The sequence below is a fragment of the Gymnoscopelus braueri genome (assembly GCF_963280865.1).
Source record: "Gymnoscopelus braueri genome assembly, chromosome: 2".
Taxonomy (NCBI): domain Eukaryota; kingdom Metazoa; phylum Chordata; class Actinopteri; order Myctophiformes; family Myctophidae; genus Gymnoscopelus; species Gymnoscopelus braueri.
In genome coordinates, this window is record NC_137604.1 from 3913724 (window position 1) to 3929060 (window position 15337).

General features: G+C 40.0%; 2 protein-coding genes across 3 annotated transcripts in view; one reads left to right on the forward strand and one right to left on the reverse strand.

Annotated features, from left to right (window-relative positions):
- Positions 1-15337, forward strand: part of galnt7 (UDP-N-acetyl-alpha-D-galactosamine: polypeptide N-acetylgalactosaminyltransferase 7) — a 550610-nt gene that overhangs the window by 69945 nt on the left and 465328 nt on the right. The window lies entirely within an intron of this gene.
- LOC308104520 (uncharacterized protein) lies at positions 8175-12698 on the reverse strand (the record flags this gene model as incomplete). The annotated part of the gene is made up of 7 exons (XM_080454955.1): positions 8175-9842; positions 9987-10078; positions 10252-10584; positions 11024-11323; positions 11437-11742; positions 12188-12487; positions 12581-12698. The coding sequence occupies 7 exons, from the start codon at positions 12696-12698 to the stop codon at positions 9096-9098; spliced, it is 2196 nt and encodes a 731-aa protein (XP_080311081.1). The 3' UTR covers positions 8175-9095.

Here is a 15337-nt window from a genome sequence, read left to right on the forward strand (position 1 = left end):
TTTGACCAGATCCGAGAGCCGCTATGAGAAGTAAGTAAAATCGATATGTAAGGCTTAGGCTGTGAAAACCAACTAGGCTGATGAGTTGTCTGATGCTTATCTAAGAGTTAATGTCGCTTGGGCTCACTGATGAACTCCCTTAGCCATGATGTCAGTCCTGATGAACTCCCTTAGGACTTTGATGTTTGTCCTGGACGTTTTGGTTATCTCCATATATGGAGTTCCAGTAGGGGTTCTCTGATGTCAGAGCTAGGTATGTTAGGTATCTCCATGATAATCGTCTAGGAGAGATTCTATGATGTGTTGGAGATTTCAGCTATTTAAACAACAGACAAATTGTGCAATGACATAATTTGTCGTGCGTCCGTCCATTGTATTGGTGAAATTAAGAGCAGACAAGACTGTTAAAATTAAGTGTATTTATTAATCAAGCAGTAAGTTAAAAGTTAGAGAAATGTACTTAACAGAGATCTCTGGGCTCACACTAGCTTTCCTTATCAGCAACAAATTGCATCGAGGTCACCTCACTAAGTCTGAGCCCTCTTATCTGTCCCTAGAGCCCCTATATACTGAAATGTGGGATGGTCTTCAGGTTGGTTCGCCACCTGACTCAGCATTTGTCTTCAAACAATGGGGGGGGGGGGGGGGATTTCTCTCCAACCTGCATCTTTCTAAGATTAGGGAAGGACAGAAAGGAACAGAAACCACAAATGCATACACATGTACAGACAGATGACCTCTCATCACTTCAACGGCCGGGCCATCTGACAGTTTTGTCTTCTTTATTGGGACAGCAATTAAACAATAGTAATTAAAGCAATCGCATATTCTTATAATACCAACTAGTATTAACTAAAGCTTTAAAGGGATATCAATTGCCATCAGATGTCAGACTTGGGGAGGTTAATTGTCTCCATCTATGGGAATCTCCATTTGGGAAGGTTGTGATCAAATAGGTCACTAAAGTCGGGACTGAATAGGTCATTCATCCCATTAGGTTTCTGGGCACCTTGCCATGATCTTGCGGTGTTATCCATCTATGGCTAATGCTGGCAAGTATGCCCTGAACGTTCTTTATGCTTTCACTGGTAGATGCGTTTCTGAAGTGTCCATAGCCCTCCTATGAGACACAGACTGAGAAGAAAAAAATCACACAATTTTAGCAGGAGCATTAGTGAGGATCTATGAAGATAGGTTGAAAATGGGTGAAGTCGTTCTTTAATGATCATTAGACTAATAACCCATTACCCATTATCAATAAGTAACCCACCTATATCCCAAACTCCCTCCCCAGTCAGAGTTCATAGTTTTATTGAATGTAGAATTATGTGCAGGATGTCATTTGTATATGTGAGGGAACTTAATTTACTGTCTTTCCCTATAGGACTGACCGTGGGTAGCTACCTGGGATGTAAGTTGGGGCTTGATCAACCCCGGCTGGGTCACCTGGGCGAGGGTTCATGTTGCGAGACCCGAAACACCCTATGACCCCAGGCTACAACACTGATGATACATCCCAGGTGCATCCATGTGATGTATTCTTTAGTGTATGTACTTAATATCTCAACTGTTCTTGGCTAATATGACCCCAGGGAACAACTTAGGAACTGTGACTAATTCTCTATCCGGAATGAAATACCCGAAAATGACCACGCTCTTTTTTTAAATGACCATAACCGGTGCACTACTTCCAACATGGCTCTGGAGCTACAGATTTACTGAGGTGTTCAAAATGTTCAGAATACTTATGATTAGGGAAACATAGTAAAGTGTAAAATTTCTAATTTGATATTTGACAGAACAGCTAAAAGAAACGTATTACTGTCCAGGGCCATAAGGATATTTTTGCGCAAATCAATCTAAGAGCACCACATTTGCCCCAGATGTAACCCAGGGCATGCTCTAATGATTTAGCAAGAGCGCCCGAGCCAGCAACCTTCAGGGTCATCATAGTGGCTAAATCCAATATGACCACCACCTGACAAAGTTTTTGGCTATAATGTTTGAACCACATTTTCAGCTATGAATGCAAACTTGGTGTCTAAATCATGTTTTTTGACAATTAAAAACATGTTTGAATGCTTATCTTTATGATTTAATCTATCTAGAGGACACTAATTTGATTATCACAAATATGGCTACTATGTTCTGAAACAACCAATGTATCTTACGATGTAATTTCATTGAAACAAGAATGATTTAACAGTAGAACTAATTCCTATGATGATAGACCTACAGCTAGAGCTAATACAGTATGTTCAACAATGCTCAGCATAAAGTGTAATACTATATAGTATTACTATTCTATACACCATTGACTAGTATGATATCATACGGTACTAGTCACTAGCCACTGTCAGGATTCATCTACTCTGCTGTGGCCACCACGGCTCTTGCCGGCGTACAGTATATGATGATGATGACCATATACTCCAATCTTTGGACATGGAAAGTTGATCTTTTCAGGCTCCAAAGTAAGGGTGACCAGAGTTTATTTGAGATACCTGCACTCCTTTTCCCATAGTCAGGGAAGGCTGATGTTGGTCAAATGTTAACCAGGTCCCTTGAGAACTTCCTCCCACCCAAGCTGCACTGATTCAGCATGTCCGAACCTGGGAACCTTACTGGACCCATCTCGCAGATGCCAGTAAAGCTTGCGCCATCCTCCTCCACTGTGGCTGCAAAAGTCATGTAGTGGACACAGCAAATGCTGCAAAACTGGAGTCTGCTGCATCTCGATATATAGATGTTGTGTGATTGACATTAAAAACAATCATCACCCGAGGAATCAAAAGGACTGAGCACATGCAACTGTGTGTGTGTGTGTGTGTGTGTGTGTGTGTGTGTGTGTGTGTGTGTGTGTGTGTGTGTGTGTGTGTGTGTGCTCGTGTGCGTGTGTGTGCGTGGTGCAGTATGTATCAGTTATCGCAGAGCTGTTCTGTTGTTGTAGTAATACCAAGACACATTCCTAGCAACGATTTGTTGTTTAGCAATTCACTTTTCAGATTCTAATTTGAACATATTGTTCAAATTCCATACACCTTTGACTATTATGATAGTATTCACTTTATGCTGAGCATTGATGTTATGGTTTGCTGACCAGCTGCTGCTGGAAGTGCCAACTGCACCCACTAAAGTTACCAGGGGTGACCGGGCCTTTGCCGTGGCTGCCCCCTCTGGAATGACTTACCTTTACGCATCAAAGCAGCCCAGTCATCTTTACTAAAGACTAATTTTTTGTCCTTGGCATTCAGTAACAACTAAAGCAGCCTTACCTTCCTCTATTGGCGCTAATGTTTGTTTGTCTGTGCTTACTCATTGTTTACTATTGTCGGCTTACATTGCATTGTTTGCGTCCTGTTTTTTTGTTTGTTTTTTTTTTGCTTTGTTTTGCTTTTTACCTGTACAGCACTTTGGTTGACTTGGTCATGTTAAATGTGCTATATAAATAAACCTTGATTTGATTTGATTTGATTTTGAAAAGGGCGTGGTCATTTTCGGGTATTTCGTCCCGGATAGAGAATTAGTCACAGTTCCTAAATTGTTCCCTGGGGTCATATTAGCCAAGAACAGTTGAGATATTCTCTCCTAAATGAAGTGCACACATATCTTAGCCAGGTCCTAGAAAGTGAATGACCCCTGCTGGTGGAGCTTCCACACCACAAGTATATAGTTGTAAGGAGTTTACGGTTTTATGTCCCAGAAAGGTTTTAGTAGTCTTGCAACATACTTTTGTGAGATGTAGCTTTGATCTAAAAAAAATGACAGAAAATGCATTAAAAAACACATCATACAGTCATTACATGTGGTGTTAATGACTGTCTGTAGATCCTATTGATTACATGTTAGACTACAACTTTTACTTTGAAGGACAAAGACCATGTGCTTTGACCCATGGTCACATGGCTTCTTTGTTTTGATGAAAAAGGTAGACTAAAAGATGACTGACATTTTGAATAATAACCATTCCAGGCTTTTGGATTCCAGATGAATTAAGAAAAACAAAGACAAATAAAGAGATTTTTCCTTTGTCAGTCCCAAATCAAAAAATGCCAAAATACTAAACAGAATATCAGAAAAATGGAGCATTTTCCTGATTTTTTGGTGGGCTTGAAAATTGGATAAATGAAGCCATTATTTGATTTTTATTCTGGGATTAAAATATGGAAAAAATAACCATTTTGAGCTTTTCTCAGTGTCAATCCCAAATCAAAAGACGCCATAATACTAAGCACAATATCAGAAAAATGGAGCATTTTCCTGATTTTTTTGGTAGGCTAGAAAATTGGAAAAATGAAGCCATTATTACATTTTTGGTCTGGGATGAAAAAAATGGCAAAAAAGTTTTTTAATAGCTTTTTTCAGTGTTAGTCCCAAATCAAAACATGCCAAAATACAAATCAGAATATAAAAAAAATTGGAGCATTTTCCTGATTTTTTTGGTAGGCTAGAAAATTGGAAAAATGAAGCCATTATTACATTTTTGGTCTGGGATGAAAAAACGCCAAAAACCTTTTTTAAGAGCTTTTTTTCAGTGTCAGTCCCAAATCAAAAAAAGCCAAAATACTAATGAGAATATCATAAAAATGGGCCATTTTCCAGATTTTAAGGGAAAAAATAAAAGTTTAAAAATGAAGCAATGTTTTATTTAGGATCTGAAACGAAAATCAGTAAAATATACTTTTCAGACGCTTATTCCAATTGAAAAACAAATAATAAATAAGATGCCCTGACTCCAAAAGACCGGGGGATCTTAGTATAATCTGAGGTTTAATTTGGAAGTGATTATTTGAAAAATGGAGCAATATTTAATTTGGTTTCTGAAAGGAAAATCAGTAAAATAATTGTTTAAAAAGTGAATCGGAATTGAATTTCAAATTATACTAAGATCCCCCGACCAAAGGCCGGGGGATCTTAGTATAATCTGAGGTTTAATTTGGAAGTGATTATTTGAAAAATGGAGCAATATTTAATTTGGTTTCTGAAAGGAAAATCAGTAAAATAATTGTTTAAAAAGTGAATTGGAATTGAATTTCAAATTATACTAAGATCCCCCGACCCATTAAAGGGCCATTTCTCTTTCCACATTTCTCTTAAAATAAAACATGATTCTGTCCATTTGAATAGCTTGTATACATGATTATCATGTATTGACATTGGTTCTCAGTTAATAAGATATGTTTATAAATGGCAGTATGGCCACCCTACTCACTGTACCTTGTACAATACATGTATGTTTAAAATAAAAGCGTGAATATATTAATCTGTCTATTATTTTAATAGCTTAGTGTTGAATGCACAATAATATGGTATGTTTATACATATTTAATGCAGTGGTGTAGAGTAACTAAGTACTTTTAGTACAATGTTGAGGTATTTTTTACTTTACTGGAGTATTTCCAATGTTCAGTACTTTTATTTCTACTCCACTACATCTCAGAGGCAAATATTGCACTTTGACTCTACACTACAATTATTTGAAAACTTTAGTTACTTTGTTGATTTAGATTATTATTACAAAACATACATTAACGCCCTTTATATACATTTCGGCCATTTGAAAATAGCAGATCTACAAGCTCAAGATCGGCTATTTTCAAAATACAAATACATTTTGAAGACTTGTGAAATGGGACATTCTGCATAATCAGTACTTTCTACGTTTGGTACTTTAAGTACAGTTTGATACCAATACTTTTGTACTTTTAATCAAGTAAATTTTGAATTTAAAATTATGATTTTTTGGGGGGCAGAGGTTCTGACTGGCATCCAGGGAGTGTGTGTGCACAGTTTCGCTGCAATCAAGCCAACAGTGCCGGAGATTAGCTGTCCACAGACGGAGGGGGCGACGGACACACGGACACACGGACACACGGATGGACGGACAGGGTGCAAAACATAGTCTCGGCCATGCCTTTCGGCCTGGTGGAGACAATAATCTGATACTATAAATGGATATATAAATATAATAATATAATATAATAATCCTATACTATAAATGTATATATAAATATAATAATATAATATAATAATCCTATACTATACATGGAATTGTACATATTTATCCTGTCACAAGAATGGAGATGGAAGGAGAGCAATGTCCAAACAGACTTACCAGCAGCTCCACAGTGACTCCTACAGGCCATCACATGCACCTGCAGGACAGACTGACAGCATCCTGAGGTGATATGGAGTAATGAGGATGATGATTATGACGATGACGATGACGATGATCATGATGATGATGATGACGATGATGATGAGTTCCATGTAGAACTGACGATGATGAGGATGATGAAGATGATGATGATGATGATGAGGATGGTGACCAGCAATGTTTACATTTTACTTAAAGGAGTACTTCACCCATTTTCAATCTTCATATAATTGGTCCTCATTAATGCTCATCAGATGGCACCATGTATGTCTACTCTGTGTCTCAGAGGACGGCTGTGGACAGTTCAGAAACCTGCCTGAGTGTAAAACCTCCTTATATATTTGTAGAATGTTCCAATTTGGTCACAATGTAGAGCTATTTAACACTTATTTTAACAATAACATATAATTTACACCATCTTTAACACTGACAAAAGTGTGCAGAGACCAAAACAGAGAGAAGATGTATTGAAAAGACATTTAGTCCCATTTAAAACCACATTTCATTGATATAGATGAGTCATCCATTGATCAGTGATCAGTAGATGAGTCATTCATTGATCATTGATCAGTAGATGAGTCATTCATTGATCAGTGATCAGTAGATGAGTCATTCATTGATCAGTGATCAGTACATGAGTCATGCATTGATCATCTTTCATCACATGCTTGTCTTAAATGTTGTCTCCTGCTGTTATGCAGATATTGAAAACCTGTTGGATGTGTTTGTGTTCATGGTAACCATGACAACGTCCCATACTACACACAACACATTTAGGAGAGGAACACTTCATCAGATTCAGCTTTATTGACTTTTATTTTCTTAAGGTAATAAAGATTAAACATCAAACATAACATATTGTATGAATGTAAGTGTAGAACACTGCTGTCAGATGACAAATCAACAGTGAACTTTACATCATTAAGAAGCATTCAGGTCCTTCTGCTTCTGAAAACACACAATGGATCCTATAGGCTCATCCATAATGGTTTGAATGGTTGGATGGATCCTATAGGCTCATCCATAATGGTTTGAATGGTTGGATGGATCCTATAGGCTCATCCATAATGGTGTGAATGGTTGGATGGATCCTATCCACCTGTTTCCGCGGGAATTTACTGGAGCAAAAATCCTGTGTGGGAAACATCCTGCAGGGGGACCGGAAGTAGGAAATAGCTGCTCAGTGTGTTTACATTTGCCAGCAGAACGTAGCTCGTTCGCAGTACACATAGAGGTATAGGCAGTACAGCTACGTTCTGCTGGCAAATGTAAACACACTGAGCCGCTATTTCCTACTTCCGGTCCCCCCGCAGGATGTTTCCCACACAGGATTTTTGCTCCAGTAAATTCCCGCGGAAACAGGTGGATAGGCTCATCCATAATGGTTTGAATGGTTGGATGGATCCTATAGGCTCATCCATAATGGACCAAGTTCAAAATGAGAAATCAACACAGATGATGTTAACATTGAACATAATAATTAACCAAATAGAAATAAGAAAATATTAATAAGTAACCAAATAGAAATAAGAAAATATTAATATACATTGAGGGCCCTATTTTGTGCCCTGCACTATGCCTTGGCACTATGTGCTACCCGTTAATTACGCACAAGACAGCTGGTGCTGCCTCTAAACGCTTAAAGCCAATGACACCTGGCACGCTGATTGGTTTTATTAATATAACGTCCAAACCACACCTATGCATAATGTAAGGGGTAGCGCAGGTGTTTTAGGCATAGATATAGAAACCTATATACCTCATTGGCCTCTGCAGTTCGTTGGAGCAACTGGTATCGCGGCCGCCATTTTAGAGGAGGAAAGCTACCATTCAAAGTGACTACTGGCGAATCACAGCACGTTGACCTGCCTCTAATTGGCCTACCGAACGCCCCCTTCTGTGACACAAGCGGAAGCTTTCCTCCTCTAAAATGGCGCCCGAGATACCAATGCCTCAGAGCCGAAGGAGGCGTCTACCTTTATATGTCTATGGTTTTAGGGATAAGGATGGTGGCACCAAATAGCAACTTGGCCACGGAAACACCCTTTAAGTTATCCAATAAAAACATTAAGATATAGTGTTCATAACAAGCCTTGTTTAAAAACACCAATCAAACAGCAATGTTTCCCAATATAAAAAAGACACAATGCATGATTGTAATTAACAATAAAATGTCACCTGTCAGGTGATAAGAAGCGGCCTGCTCACTCCTCATGCATTGAAGGAAGCATGAGCTCAGTTTGGGGCTCTACTCAGGCTGGCAGAGGGAGAGTAGCGCCCAGGATTACAAGCTTAGGCAATTGGCACTGGGTGAAAAAATGGGTTACAGAAATTGTGGGATACAAATTTAAAGAAACAAAAAACAATAAAATTACAATAATACCTTATTATTAACAGATCCTCAAAAGCAGTGTTAAAAACATGTAATACTTAAACATCTAAAAGTAAGAAGTTAATTATATAAAGAAATATATATACATAATTTATTAACACATCTCCACATTCTATTGTGCCAATAGAAGCAAATGTAATGAGATCAATAGTTGTGTAGCTCAGACTCTGATGGTTCACTGAGTGATAATCTATGAATTGAACAATGACACAAACACCTGGGCTGCATTGACATGTATTGTGTACAGTAGGATCAATAGATGCATTTATTGATAACTAATTACTGATAGTTATAATGACTTGATGAAACACCATGAGGGTGAAGACAGACACGGTCCAATGTGATCTGATCTTCAAACACAGAGCTCTTGTTCCCTGTAGGTGTCATTGTCTTCTGACTTGTATCCTCATGAATGTTTTAACTGAAGACTTTATCTGCCTCTTCTAAACCTCACTTGGTCTTTCTGGTACATTTACAGTTCAGTGTAAATGTTCAAACCTTGACTGAGGTGATGGACAGCTATGTGATGGATTTGAAATGAACTCCTTAGAGATCCACCTCATATACGTGGTGTCCTGGTTCTTCACTGGGTCCAGCTTCAGACCCTCCTGGTAGATCTATGTCGTCATACTGGTATTCTGTCTCTTCACTGGGTCCAGCTTCAGACCCTCCTGGTAGATCGATGTCGTCATACTGGTCGTATTCTGTCTCTTCACTGGGTCCAGCTTCAGACCCTCCTGGCAGATCTATGTCGTCATACTCGTGGTATTCTGTCTCTTCACTGGGTCCAGCTTCAGACCCTCCTGGCAGATCTATGTCGTCATACTGGTGGTATTCTGTCTCTTCACTGGGTCCAGCTTCAGACCCTCCTGGCAGATCTATGTCGTCATACTCGTGGTATTCTGTCTCTTCACTGGGTCCAGCTTCAGACCCTCCTGGTAGATCTATGTCGTCATACTGGTCGTATTCTGTCTCTTCACTGGGTCCAGCTTCAGACCCTCCTGGCAGATCTATGTCGTCATACTCGTGGTATTCTGTCTCTTCACTGGGACCAGCTTCAGACCCTCCTGGTAGATCTATGTCGTCATACTGGTCGTATTCTGTCTCTTCACTGGGTCCAGCTTCAGACCTTCCTTGGAGGTTTATCTCTTCATACTGGTGGTATTCTGTCTCTTCACTGGGTCCAGCTTCAGCATCGGAACCAACAGTGTTGTAATAAACCATTTCAACGTTCTCCCGTCCTACATTATAATAAACTCTGGTCTCCACTCCTGCTCTCCGCCCTCTGGTGGCCTGGAGAAACACAGCAGCACACAACTTGATCTTACTGGATCAGATCAGGTTCTCTTCAATACAAACAGTGGAACTACTTAATTTATATTCTGGTCTGGTATTGAATGAAGATGAATAAAGATTGAATAAAGACATATACATTACCTTCCAGACACGATAGAGGACATAGCTTATCACCACCAACAGCAGCAGCATTACGAATGTAACTTTGAGGATGTTAGATGTCAGATGAGAAGCTGTGAGAGACAATATTTTACAACATAAGTAAAGATCAACTCTCATTAAAAAGTGTATTTGAGGTAATTATTTAACATTTGTTAATTTATGTCATATTCTATCCTGCTTTATGTATTTTTGCTTGATTGAGTTACATATTGTGACTTGAAAAATTCAATGTAATTCTGGTTACCTGTGACAGTGACAGAGAGGAACTGGCTCTTATTGTAGAAGTCATTTGAGTAAACATTGATGTGATAAATACAGCTGTAGTTCCCTTGGTGGGTGTGGTTTGCAACAGGAAACAGGAAGTTGGCAGAGTGATTGACAGCTGGCTGGGTGTAGTTGTGTGTTGTGTTGGATCCAGTGAAGGTGAGGTGGAAGGAGCCTCCTGGGTACTGTGGCTGGATAGAGCAGCTGATGGAGAAGCTGTAACCCTCCATCACCTGTGGCCCCTGATGCAGGCCCTCAGAAACCCCGTTCATGGAGGAGGAGAAGAAGGTGATGTTTGAATTAAACGGCAGATCTGTAACAAGACAGATGAGGTGATTGACTGAAACAACAGATTTATAAACAGAGAGAGAAAATGACAATAAGGTCAAATGAGAGAAAGATTGGAAATAAGTTAATTATAAACATCATTGGCTCTAAATAGACAGATGACTCATTGCGTCTTGATTCTAAACTGGAAAATCTTGACAACATAAAGACTCAGGTCAAGATCTGCAATAATCAGCTCATTTATTAAGAATCATGAGTACCTTTGTCTTTTAAAAATTAAATCACATTTCAAATCAAGTTATTTGTCAAATGTAATGAAAGTAGAACATGTATTTAGGTTCTCATTCATCCTAAAAGTGAAGTGAATGTGCAAACAACGTACATTAGGCAGATAGTTAGATAGATAGATAGATAGATAGATAGATAGATATGTATATATGCCATTGAGGAAGTCACTGTTTTACCTGAACAGATCACCTCCAGTCTGGCATTGGAATTACCAGAAACCTTTGTTCCACACTCTCTGAGTGAAGACTCAGACCCAACACAGGAAGATGAAATCCACCAAACAGGTTCACGTGTAAAACCAGAATTCCACTTTCTTGAAAAAGCAGAGCAACAGTCCAGCTGTCTACACACTACAGATGATGACTTCAGGTTCCAGTCAGACCAACCATCCACTGGTCTCCACTGTCCCTGGTGTTTCATCTCCAGTATACCAATACAGTTACTGATTCCTCCCACCAACCTGACGTCAGCAGACTCTGTAGAGACAAGAGAGTAAACATTAAAGAAAAAAGTAACATTAATGTCATTAGAAAATGATCATCCAAACCAAAAATATTGTTTATATATAGTATATATATAGTATTTTTACCTAAGCAAGTGAGTTCAACAGTCTTGTTAGGTGAGCTGGTGTTTCTAGTTGAGTCTGAGGTTTCACAGTCCAGGAGAACAGACTCGTTGCCTTCACACTGGAACTCTTTGGTCCACATTGAAGTGTTCACTTCTCCATAGAGCGCCCCCTGGAGGACTGAAGGAGCCCCACAGCCAAGCTCCCTACAGACCACCTCTGCATCCTGCTGGTCAAAGTCACCTTCATACACTGAGACCCACGACTGATTAGACTTCACCTCCACTCTGCCTGAACACACACTAGTCCCATTCACCAACCTCACTGACTCTGTGGGGTGGGGGGGGGGGGGGGGAAGAGAGAGAGAGAGAGAGAGAGTACATTTCAAGTCGTACACTTTGATAGGCTGATGATTGTCAGCGGAATTTACAATCAGACTTTACAAATTACTCACTGCAAAGTAGAGGCTTTTTCACTCTCATTACTGATGTTCAAACTAAACAATAAAATGTTCTACCTGAATACCGATGATAGTTAACGTCACAGACCCACAATAATCTTGAGATATATGTGTTATTGTGATATCACGATAATGACAATATTGTTACATCCCCACAAGACAATATATACAGTAAAAATACACAAACACATTACTATTTAGTTCTAAACCTCCTGGGGTTCAGTCGCGATGGGTGCAGAACCCAGGGCTGTGGCTGTAAAATAAACTGTAAATATTACTGTTGTTGTAGTAGTAGTAGTAGTAGTAGCTTGTTACCTGAACAGATCACCTCCAGTATGTACAAGGAAGTAGCAGACGTCTGTGTTCCACACTCCCTCAGTGAAGACTCAGACCCAACACAGGAAGACGTAATCCTCCATGTAGGATTATGTGTAGATCCAGAACTCCTTTCTGTTGAAACAGCAGAGCCACAGTCCAGCTGTCTACACACTACAGATGATGACTTCAGGTTCCAGGCAGACCACCCATCCACTGGTCTCCATTCTCCCTGATGTTTCATCTCTAGTAGACCAGTACAGCTATTGGTACCTTCAACCAATCTTACATCATCAGACTCTGTAGAGACAAGAAAGTTAAACGTAAACAAACTAAACTATTATGTTCATTATAAACTGATAACCTAAACGTAAAGTATAGTTTGTATTCTACCTGAGCAGGTGAGTTCAACAGTCTTGTCAGGTGAGCTGGTGTTTCTAGTTGAGTTTGAGGTTCTACAGTCCAGGAGAACAGACTCGTTGCCTTCACACTGGAAGTCTTCGGTCCACATTGGAGTGTTTACTTCTCTATAGAGCGCCCCCTGGAGGACTGAAGGAGCCCCACAGCCAAGCTCCCTACAGACCACCTCTGCATCCTGCTGGTCAAAATCACCTTCACACACTGAGACCCACGACTGATTAGACTTCACCTCCACTCTGCCTGAACACACACTAGTTCCATTCACCAACCTCACTGACTCTGTGGGGAGAGAGAGAGAGAGAGAGAGAGAGAGAGAGAGAGAGAGAGAGAGAGAGAGAGAGAGAGAGAGAGAGAGAGAGAGAATTTAGAAGATCATTTTATGAATCCACTATTGAATATAAATATGAATCCATTATGGATGCATTTTGAAATCTAAACATCAGAGGCAAGTTTTTTTTATGAACCCTTAACACACAGAGAAAGACAAATAGCAATATACTCAGTGTAAAATAAATAAATACATAATAAATACATAAAAAGAAACATTCATAATTAAATAAAGGGGAAAGGAGAACAAACTAAAAACTAACCATTATCATCATCAGATCCTCCCAAATAGCTCATAGGAGACTAAAAGCCCCCATGACCCCCCCCACCACACACACACACACACACACACACACACACACACACACACGAATGCATCCACACGCGTATGCACACACGAACACATGCAAACTGATAAAATGATGAATGGATAGTTAGACATAAACAAACAGATGGAGAGGGCAATATAGACAGACAGATGGACAGACAGACATACAGGCAGATTAAATGAGTGACTGTAAAGGTTGCTGTCATTGTTCAAGTCATTGTTTTTCATTACCTGAACAGATCACTGTGGGTCTGCCTGTAATCAAACCTTTCCGTTTGATACCAAAAGTCTCCATTATGACACAGTCGCTCAGTGAAGACTCAGAACCAGCACAGTAAGGTGTAATCCTCCATACAGGTTGGTGTGTAAAACCAGAACTCCTTTCTGTTGAAACAGCAGAGCCACAGTCCAGCTGTCTACACACTACAGATGATGACTTCAGGTTCCAGTGAAATCCACCATCCACTGGCCTCCATTCTCCCTGGTGTTTCATCTCCAGTTTACCAGTACAGTTACTGATTCCTCCCACCAACCTAACATTATCAATCACTGTAAAGAGTCAATAGAGTAAACATTAATGCAATACAATTACTTGTATTATAGAATATTCATCCAAAGCAAGAAAATAGCTTGTCTTTTACCCAAACAGGTGAGTTCAACAGTCTTGTTAGGTGAGCTGGTGTTACTAGTTGAGTTTGAGGTTCCACAGTCCAGGAGAACAGACTCGTTGCCTTCACACTGGAACTCTGTTGTCCACATTGGAGTGTCAACTTCTTCATAGAGTGCCCCCTGGAGTCCTGAAGGAGCCCCACAGCCAAGCTCCCTACAGACCACCTCTGCATCCTGCTGGTCAAAGTCACCTTCACACACTGAGACCCACGACTGATTAGACTTCACCTCCACTCTGCCTGAACACACACTAGTCCCATTCACCAACCTCACAGACTCTTGAGAGAGAGTGGGTGTTGGTTTAACTTGGAGAGCTGAGGGAAAAAAACATCAAATAAATGAGTTTCACTTTGACAGAGTGCATGGATCCTCTCTACCAATACAGCAGCTTGTTGATGTGTTGAAATACTGGACAAGATATCCTTGGTTTATCCTGTTTGATGCTATTTGTTGATGAAAATAAGTTGTATACAGGAATATCATTTGTGACTGAATACAATGAGACCTTCCCCAAGTCGCTTTTGTGGAAACAGAGTGAAAATGTGAATTTAGCTTCGTTTTTTTTGTTGTTGTGTTTTTCGTTTTTTTTCATATTAACACAGTTCGAATGTTAAAGAAGGTTTCTATTGCAAAATATAGTCGTGGGAGAATCATTAAATGGTTACATTTGTAGGGCAAAGTAGGCTCTACTATGCTGCTTTTGAGCGAGTCTCTGGGGGGGTGGAGAGACACTTGGCCGAGATTTGCATAGAGTTTCGATTGGTCGCTAGCTAGGCATTGTACTCCGGTTTCACTGAGCCTATGGTCTGAGCACCGCAAGAGCCGGTGTTGCCAGGTATTGTTATTATAAGTTAGCCCCCAAGATTTTATTTGAAAATAGCAGATCTATAAGCTCACAGTGCGTCGCTCGCGATGCGACGCGTTGTGAGCTTGTAGATCTGCTATTTTCAAATAGCTGATGCATACAGCAGGGTTAAAATGCTCATGTGGCCCATAGTCGCTTTATTTTGGGCTTTTTTTTCCTAGACCTGGTTGCTTATTTCTCTTATACAATCTGGCAACACTGGTCTCTGTCTGAAGCGTTGTTGTTTAACTTTCGGCGCAGAGCGAAAGTTGCTCTGATCTGCTAGGACTATTCATTCATTTTCCTCTGTGTGTTTGATGACCCCCCCCCATTTTGAGCTATACCAACCTTTCAGCTAAACAGGCCGCTCGACGTTCGTTTGAATGGAAGTATTCCACTGTATTCCACAACGTGTAGCTAGACTAGATAGCATAGCCTCGTTAGCTCGTTGTGGCGAGTGTCTTGCCTAAACTGCAACCTACGTACATCTACATAAACGTTCAGATTTCAAATATAAAGTGCTTAACCCATGGCCACGGATGTTACAATTATGTACGGGCCC